Source organism: Carya illinoinensis, chromosome 8, assembly GCF_018687715.1.
Source record: "Carya illinoinensis cultivar Pawnee chromosome 8, C.illinoinensisPawnee_v1, whole genome shotgun sequence".
NCBI classification, from domain to species: domain Eukaryota; kingdom Viridiplantae; phylum Streptophyta; class Magnoliopsida; order Fagales; family Juglandaceae; genus Carya; species Carya illinoinensis.
Window position 1 is genome coordinate 33,760,105 of NC_056759.1, and position 9,878 is coordinate 33,769,982.

General features: G+C 33.9%; 1 protein-coding gene across 3 annotated transcripts; it reads right to left on the bottom strand.

Moving 5' to 3' along the window:
* Positions 1-340: 340 nt before the first annotated feature.
* On the bottom strand, positions 341-8,984 carry LOC122319013 (exonuclease mut-7 homolog). 3 transcript variants are annotated; one of them, XM_043136868.1, is made up of 12 exons: positions 8,823-8,966; positions 8,584-8,686; positions 7,283-7,452; positions 5,558-6,239; positions 5,305-5,389; positions 4,979-5,066; positions 4,498-4,682; positions 3,069-3,201; positions 2,610-2,746; positions 2,298-2,372; positions 825-944; positions 341-635 (listed from the first exon to the last, which is right to left on the bottom strand). In XM_043136868.1, exons 3-12 carry the CDS (start codon positions 7,428-7,430, stop codon positions 537-539), a joined length of 1,752 nt encoding a protein of 583 aa, XP_042992802.1. In that variant the 5' UTR covers positions 7,431-7,452; positions 8,584-8,686; positions 8,823-8,966; the 3' UTR covers positions 341-536. The 3 variants fall into 3 exon arrangements, with proteins under 3 accessions (XP_042992802.1, XP_042992800.1, XP_042992801.1); XM_043136866.1 differs by lacking the exon at positions 8,584-8,686 and having other exon boundaries at positions 8,823-8,984; XM_043136867.1 differs by lacking the exon at positions 8,823-8,966 and having other exon boundaries at positions 8,584-8,806.
* Positions 8,985-9,878: the final 894 nt, after the last annotated feature.

Here is a 9,878-nt window from a genome sequence, read left to right on the forward strand (position 1 = left end):
TTGTCATCCCTATTTGTTTCTATGGAAACTGGAAAGTAGTCCCCAGCTTCGATGGGAATTGTTGGTGCTGCTTTATTATTCTGCTTTAATTATGAGTTTTGCTACATACAAGCACAGTCATGCACTAATATGTATACCAATACTGATTTATTCATACTTAAAATTTAAATTAACACTATTTTCAATAAAATCTACTTTTTGACCAATCACATCATATTGGTGTATAGATTAGTGCACAATTATGTTTACAACTATATTTTTCCATTAATTATTATCGTGCACCAGACCACTCACCGCTCTATGCACCCATTTTACTTATTTGTATGGACCACCATTAGCATTAAAATCATAAACAACAGGTCTAGATGCATCATTTCCAACAACAGATTTTTACTCCTTACAAACATGCAGAATAAATTCAACAACCGTTTCTTTTTCAAACTAGCAGTTTCTTCATCGACTACACAAAAAAATATTTACAGATGACAAGGGTCTAACGCAGTGAGCATGAAAGTCTGTGACAGGGCATTAAGTTACTAACTTGATTGACAATGCTGGTCGGTCTTAGATTCTCTAGACTTCTTTTTACTTCTAACTCCTTTTTTGGACTTCTTGACATTATCCATACGCGAAACCTGTCATTAGTCCCAAAATATCGAAGAAAAGGTTTAGACAGAAATTAATACATGCATACAACTATTCTACGCTGCACTAAAGGCGGCTACAATGTGTATCCTCACACTCGCATGACTGTACCGGCTACCCATATTATGACCTGTTGAAAAATAATCCAGACACAAACACAACTTGGGATTTCGACTTACAATTTGGGATTTCCACTCAATCTTGTCATGCCCCTCACTGACAGTAGCAGGATGAGAATGGCTGCCAACATGGAGGAATATGTGAACAAGTACAGCAGCATCCAGAGCAGCATATTCTAGCTGCATCCAAAGTATTGTTTCAGTTTCAATGAGATAAATCAATGAGTTTAAGACCAAGCATAAATGATTTCAGATCTTAAATGTCAATCATGATCAAATCAACAAAGAGATAACATGTTCATAACTCTACCAAAAGATCATCTCTTAAGTTCAGAAGACCATATGGCAATGTCACAATAAGATTTAAGAGCACCCCACATCCCTCTTTAAAAAGGGTTGAATACATTTCAGAAAAAATCTATTTGCAAACCCATTGATTGACACACCCAACACAACTACTGATGTGGAAGCCTTACACATCAACTAAGATAACAAAGTATTGGTGTTCTATTTTTTATAACCGTAATGGCTTCCTACATCAAGTGGTGTTTATAAGCAGTAGAACTCTACGGTTTGCTCCCCTAAACTATCACATGTTTTTTACAGTTCTAAATATCGAGAACTAGCAAATAGCACCTTCCATTCAAATTTCACCATTGATATGATGAAAAAATAAGCAAGATGGCACAATCTTGACCGCCAAAACTTAACAGACGGTGCTATTTTCCATTTATGGTAGTTAGAAGATGAATGCTGTTATTTGTGGCTTTTCAATCTTAAATTATTAGGTATTACACTTTTACCTAAAACTACTAAACTGACCCATTGCATTGAATCCTTCAGCTACTAGGAACTAGCAAATAACACATTTTGTTAAAATTATATGGAAAAGAGTGCCGCATAGCTTTTTTTTTCATCTTAACTATCATATTTGGATGGAGAGTGCTGTTTGATAGTCTTGGTAGTTGGAGGATTCAATGCAGTGCCAGTTTTAGTAATTTGGGGTGTAAAGTCAATCCTGGTAATTTAGAGTGATGTGTATTTGATTTAATAAAAAAAGCAAATGCACGCTAGAAACCCAGTTTCCCAAGTTCCCAATCTCAAAAACTAACAAAAATATTAGGTTCAAATAATTCTAACAAATGATTTGCATTCGAAGGATATGTGAAAAATCTTTTGTATGCAACTATTATGAAATATTCCATTGTGTAAACATAAGTTGGCTTCAATAAGCTCTCAAATGACAAGCAGCCATCTATGTTTACTATCCAAATCATACTAGATTTAAAAGAGCTCTTTATAACGCAATTAAATGATGCTCATAATTTATCATCAAAATAACTTGTAATTTAATACTTTCTCGGATATAATCAGATGTTGGACTGCAAACATGAAACCACGATAATTGGATGGGAAAGGAGAACTTCTTCATTTCCCCTAATTGGAGTAGGCTTCTGTAATAATCTTTCTTAATCTTCTTCCTCATGCAGTTTGAGGAAGTTACATTGTGATAAAGAAACAAAATGAATTTACCTGATTCTGTGTCAAAGGTCGTTGCTCCCAGTTGCTATTCCGTCTTGTCTTGTTCAAACCAGCCCCCAATATTTTCTAGTATAGTAATAATCACCAAGAAGTTATGTCAAATGATTAGGTACTTATTTGGATGTATTGCAACAGCAAACCGAGAGAGAGAGAGAGAGAGAGAGAGAGAGAGAGAGAGAGAGAGAGAGAGAGAGAGAGAGAGAGAGAGAGAGAGAGAGAGGAGCAACCAGCCGTTTAGATAACAGATAATATAATATACAAGAGATAACAGTAGGAGCTCAAATAAATCCATCCTTAATTTACCTTTGCAAGCCCAGAGAGACCACCTTGAGGTTCTTTAAACACATTCTGGATGTCCAGTAACATTTCATATTGCTTGAAACACTCCAACTCTCCATAAGAATGGGCCAGCTGCTTTATATCACATTGAAAGTTATATCCTACACAACATTATCGACCCCCCATCACCATTACAAACATAAAGAGGTCTACATCCACATCTGAAAGAAAAACCTATCACCTAGTTATTTCCACTTCAATAGTTTGATGGAACTTTCCTGACAGCTGTTTATATGATCAATTGAAATAAATATAAAAGATCACAGGGAATGCAAGGATTCTTCCGTCCCTCCACATAGAGAATTCTTTTTGAACATATTATACAAGGTTTCAGAAGTCAGGTAGAGAACTTTTGTAGACACAGATTTTTATAAAGCTTCACAAGTCATTGAACTCTAACTTATGCATTTAGATTTCTCATACCAAGTTTTAGAATTCTAGGAGACTGCAAAATGCGGGCCAGACAGTTGTCTAAAATGTCAGGCACATCTTTGAATAACTTTATCAGATCAAAGATAAAAACCATCTTTTCAGATGCAATCTGCATGATAGAAACCTGAGACATGGAACAAAGCTACTTTTAGAAGGGACAAATATAGAACTAAAATAGAAGGCATTTTCCAAAGAGAAATACTTTAGCCACAAAAAAATTACACAAAAATAATCCTACAAACTGACATGACTTCATATGGTTGGTCAAATTGTAAAATTATTTTTATTGTAAACTAAATCTAATGGCATGAAATCACGTCAGTTTGTATAATTAATTTTGTGTAATTCCTTTGTGGTTTTAGTAGTTCTCTTATCCAAATATCATAATGACGAAGAAACAAAATATTGCTAGCAACAGACATAATAATCATTCATCAGATTGCAGATGATACTGATAGATGTGCCATGCTAGTATATACATCTCAGCACACAAGGTCTTTTTTGTGATAAAAAAGTATTGCTCCATGAAGAATTAAGAAGATATTTCCAACTCCATTAGCATAGAGATACAAATCATCTAATGGGAGCAAGAATTTCCTGTTACACCTTGTCCTTGAGTTTCTACCTTCCGTTGCATTATATGCACTTGGAGGAGATCATATTATTGAAATTTGAACTGGGTTTCTGCTTAATAGCAGAGTACTTGGTGAAGTAATATGTAAATTTAGACTAGAACAAAAGAAAAGGTGGTCTTCTGCCATAAGCCAACCTTAGATAAAGCCCACAAAACATTCCAAGATCCAGAAGAGCATTTATAATCCAAGTCAAGCAAAGAAGAAAAAAAAGAACCACAAAAACAGGGCTCGTTTGGGAAGTGAGATGAGATGAGAATTCAGTGAATGGTAGTGAAATGGCTTTTGAATAATAGCGAAATGGTTTGAGTTAAGATGTTTTATTGAGTTTTAGGAAATGAAAGAGAAAAAGTTGAATAAAAATATTATAAAGTAAAAATATTGTTATAATATAATTTTCTAATATTATTTTTGTTTTGAAATTTAAAACAATAGTATTGGTTTTTGTGTTTTGTTTGGAAGTTCGGAAAAGTTGTAATGGTTAGGTTACTACTTAGGTAATGATTGGATGAAAAAGTTGAAGATTTGAAATTGAAAAGTATTTGTGTTTGAGTAATGTCTGGGAAGGAAATTATAAGAAGTTTTGAGATGATATCTCACTTCCCAAACAAGCTCTTAAGGTCCATATTTAGTATGCTGACCAGGAAGTGCATATACTCAAGATCCAGTAATAAGAGAGCATATATCTGGTAAGGATCCAGTACAGAAATCCAGAGAGATACTTATCCAGGAAGAAAACCAAGAGAGAGAGAGAGATATCAAGAAAAACGGTAGATCAATCTGATTACCTTGTTTGGTTTGCTGCCTTTTTCATAATTGGGCTTCCACTCACAATCAACACCCACGAATTTACACCCCTCAATATGGCATGTTGCATTTTGCAAACCATCAACATTATCAACCCAAATGATGTGTTCCACAACCAATTCATTAAGATGAAGATAGCGACTATGTAGATGACTTGCCTCAGGCACTATATAATGTCAAATAGTGACATATAAGGATCTTTTGTGTAAAGTCAACAACAAATTTACTAGTAATAATTTAGAATTGATAACTGAACACCAAGTAAAACAAGTTCTCTACACAATATAAATGGTCTCAGAATTTTTATATTTATTGGATGCCTATCATTTGTACATATAAATTTATAGTTGGAGGGAGAGATTGAGCTTCAAGAAATAGTGGATGGTCCTATCAATATGCAAATGTAAGTAAGCCATATTATAAAGAGGAAAATCTATTTAATAAACTAGTCGTCAGAGATACCTTTGACATCCAGGAAACCTTTAAGGGAGTATCGATCACATAGCTCATCGACCTTCTCAGAGTAACCGGCTTCCATAGCCAAATAAACCTTAAAAATGTAATAGAATTAGTGTGCAAAATCTAAGAAAATGGCCCCATCAGTAAAGAAGAGAAGTGTTTTAAATAGAAAACAAATAAAATTTAACTATTGCTCCAAACAATAGTTGTAGGATTATTATGCATCTCACACCTTTCTTCCAGGTAAAGTTTTGACACAGTTCTCATCCAAAAGCAAGTAAATGATATATATGTAACTGTGACAATTACTCATGCCAAAAGCTACTAACCAAATATTCAATAAGTTGTCTATCATCGTTTGTCTTTGCCTCTGCAACATCCCAACATCCTTTTTCTGCTAGCTTTTTCAGTGAGCTGAAATGTAGGTGGAATATAAGATTGTTCACATCCTTGGGGAGGGCAGTATTCGAATATATGGGTTATGATGTATGCAAATCATTTTTTTTTTATCAGTAAACAAGAACTTTTATTGATGATAAATAAAGATAGGCATGGCCCCGGAATGCAAATCATTCGAAATACCTTTCTTTACACTTGTGATAAACATCTGGAAACTCTTGCTGCAGATTGTTTTTCTTTATAATATCATATGCATGCTTCAGCAAGTTCCTGTCAATGTATTCCTGAACAAGTACACATAACATTTGCTTACCCATAAATATTGCCCACTTGTCAGCTGCTTTAAATTCTTTGTTCCGTATCATACTAAAGAGAAAATTTTTTCCCGATTGGCGGATGGAAAATTGCTCTAATAGAGATACAGCTGTCATGTATGACTGGGATTCTATCAATTCAAAAGCGTATTGCTCAACAAATGTTTTTGCTGCATCACAACCACTATCAGTCGTTTCCTTTAGTTGGCACATGGCTTTCTCAACATTATCCAATTTGATATCAAAAATTTCAACTATCTTCACAACAATCCTCTCATCATGATTCACAAAGCCCCCTACAATATCAAGAAATAACTGAGCAGCTAGGTCTTTTGCTTCCAAGGAATCTGTGGCGTTAAGTCCTAATTTTAGGTAACGGCGTAGGGCAGATACTATTAAATGACTGAAGCCTTCACAATATAATCCAAATATGGGCAAGATATATAGACATTGAATGACAAATGTAGCTGGGCCAGGTTGGGGATTGTTATGAAGCACTTGATAAACTTGTTGTTGAAGAGCTCGGAACTTCATAGTTGCCTTACATGTACCTATGAAATGAGTTCAGTGAGAAGAAAACATGCGAAAGGAAGCATGAAATTAAATACTAAAAAAGTAAATTGGCAAATAGTGATCAAAGTAGATGCACTAAAAGACCAGCTACATAATGTCCCAAAGTGATTAATTTACAATGTAGAGCTATTATCCCAGAAATAATGGGAAAATCAGTAAGATCTGGACAATACTAAAGTAATTTGTTAACATCCAGCCTCCAAGCTCCAGTGAGGCCAATTTAAACATCTAGCAAAAGATAGGAATGCTATTCTTTATTTTTCATTTTGTCATCCTCAGTTACATCAGTTGATGTGACTCTTTATATCTTTATCAGTAACTTATATTTAAGTGCTTGATATCGGAAACTACTTAATATCTGTCACATGAGTGGGTGTGACTAAGGATGATAAATTTATAAAGAAGAGTAGCATTGCTCAATGAAATATTATGTCCAATAATAAACCTAAGATCTGACTACACCTCACTACTGTAATTATAGATTGTAAGACAACAAAATACTCAAAACCTTTCCTTTAAATCCAACTTTATGACAACCAGTATCCAAGCAGGATGACATTGGCAGTGATCCAACAAGTAACTGACCGTATTGTAGTAAATCAATATACTAGCTTGAGAACCGAAAGTCATGGTGTGTTAGGGAATTAATAAAGGAATGAATGGACAAGAAATAATGAGTTAAGATGGACTCGAATGGAATAGAAATGACTGAGGTGTTTTCCTGGTCAATTTGGACTTTATAAAGGAAGGGAAAGAAGAGAAAAAAAATGTGATTTCACAACCAGCTCCTCTTTCTTTTGTGTTTTTCAAGAGTGGTAAAAATGATGCAGGGAAAAAAGTTCAACCCACCTTTGGTGGAACACTTGGGAGGACCCATTTCATTTCTTTGTTAAAAGATCTCTTTCAAAACAAGATAATGGCTCCCATCATTCCCTTTCTATTTTATTTCACCCACCCAAATGAGCTGTTGAGGTGAGAAGCTATCTAATGAAACAAGTGATGATTGGAAGAAACACCATACCATTAATATAACATTCTTTCAGGAGGTATAAGAATACCACCGGAGAAATGTAGGTTAGATCTGAAAAGGCATGAACCAATATAGTCCCTGTTTGGTCAGTTTCGTCTTTTTTGTTGTGTAGGTCTGTAGGTCTTTCCGCCAAGCCCATGCCAGAAAAATCAGTAACGATCCTACAAACAGAATTAAAAATTAACTTGAAATCTTCATATCAATTATAAAATTAATTCGGTGCCATAAATCCAGTATTCCAACTGCAACCCGAGTTACGCAACAATTAACTGTCCTCCAGATCATTTAAAGAAAGTAAACAAATCCAGTCCAATCTTAAAAACGGGTCTTCAAAGCCTAGGAAGAAATACAACTCAGATACTATCAATGAGACACAAAATGAAAGTTCCAATGGGAAAGATAAGTTGCTTTTACAATAAGGCAGAAGAAACTCGAATCTAGAATAAGTGAAATAGAAATCTATATGCAGATAGCTCCAGAACCTGGTGGATGGAGTTAATTCTTAGCAAGTGAGCATTTGAGTTCTCAATTACTGATGTTTTTAGTTGGAGCCGCCCTTTTTAATATAAATATGTTAAGACAGGTGAGCAATGCTAGTGCTGGATTCAGTTTCTCCCAACTCAATTCTATACTCTTCCGATTCAGCCTAGAAAGTAAAGCAACAATTGGACCAAAATACATGAACGTAACCATAAAGTTTTAAACTAAATAAACCAGTAAAAAAAACTTAACATCACAATCATCCACGGCCGACAATAAACTAAAACAGTAAGTAAGCACATGCATTAGCAAATGGCAGAGACGTGGCACAAAACAGATAATAATGAGAATAAAGGTCAATCCCACTACGAAGCGCTCATCGAGCCTTTCAGGAAAAATGATCTCAAGCTTTTTCAACATAAATTTACACGCTTTTTAGCCTGTTTGGTTCCTGAGAAAATGTGAGGAACACTTCAGAGCGAAAAGATCAAAACAAATAATAACCCTCCGCTCACTGCAATGCAATTATCTAGCTTGGTTCCTTAGTTCCTCGTCCTACAAAACTCAACCAAAATATCCTTTCCTTTCATCAGTTTTCTCAGCAACCAAACAACGGAATCGAATGGAAAGAAAGGAAGGAAAAATGTTAAGCTTAAAAGCGTCGAGTTTCTCAGGCTTAGAATGCAATACAAATTTGTACGAACAGAAAGACTGGGATAAAGACATTTCACATCCAGCTCTTCGTTTCGCAAATTTTCTTAACAACCAAACAAAAACAAAAACAAAAACAAAGCAGACACAGGGAAACATACCGAAATGATTCAACGAAATTCTAAGTTTCTGAACCTCTACCCCTCTCTCTCTCTCTCTCTCTCTCTCTCCTGTGCTGCAATTACTGTTTGAATTTGACTTTATCTGTTCATATGTTTGAATTTGAATATATAGATGAATTCATTAACGGAGCGAAAACTAAATTTAGAAACGAAAAAAAGAAAATAAAAGGGAGTAATATCATTAATAAAAGGAAATACTAAGATGCGCGCGGGCCCACCGGATCTGTCCTAAAAGGGTGAAATTGCTTCTCTCTTTCTCTCTCCACAAACCTCTGTGCACAGCTGCGGTTGCAGCTAACGTGCGCAGGGAGATCTGCAGAGGGCAACGGATGGTCATTTTCGACTTTTTGGTTCCGATTGGCTCGGGTTGGAGTGGATAAGGACCAAAACCACGCTTTTAAGCTCTATTTTTTAAAAATAGAATACTTTTAATTCGTTTGTATTCTTTGTCCATTGAATATAATATCTAATATTTCTATATTTATCTTCGTATTTTTAATTAAAAAAAGTTTATTTTCAAACCTATCTTATGATACACCTAATAGATTAAGAATATTAAATTATATTAATATGTCGTATTCGTATCGTATCATATCATATATATTATATGATATGGGTCAACTCAAACACGACCAATTAAACTTAACGAATCATATTTTCAGACCTTAACACGATCTATTAAAATAATAAATTGACACGACATGACTCTTTTTGAATTAATTAAAATTATATCAACACAAAATGATCCGTTTATGTAAATGAGTTCAATTGATCTAAATAATCGATTTGACCTTATTAATATAATTTTACATAAATTTTAAAATCACAATATCTCTAAAAGAAGACTTTAAAAATCAAATCTCAAGATGTTAACAGCATTTGTTTGACATTTTTAAAGTTTGTTTTTAAAAAAGTTACATTTGATTTATAAAATAAATTTTAAAATTTAAATTTTATAAATCAAATATTATCGTATAAGTTATATATGTAAATAGTACTCTATACACCGACTTGATAATATAATAACTCTCGTTACTATTTGTTTGACCAAATTGAATGTCCCATTTTAAATATAATTACACACATAATGTAAACCTAAAGAATTTAGTATTCTTCGTGTATGATTTTTATGATTGAAGAGAATTTTGATTGCCCTCAGCCCGATTATATTCTTCAAAGAATAAGGACAAAATAAAATTTAAAAATAAAAATATTTTTAAAAGAACAACCACGAAAATAATTGTTCATTTAAATAAGAAAATATGCAATGTTAA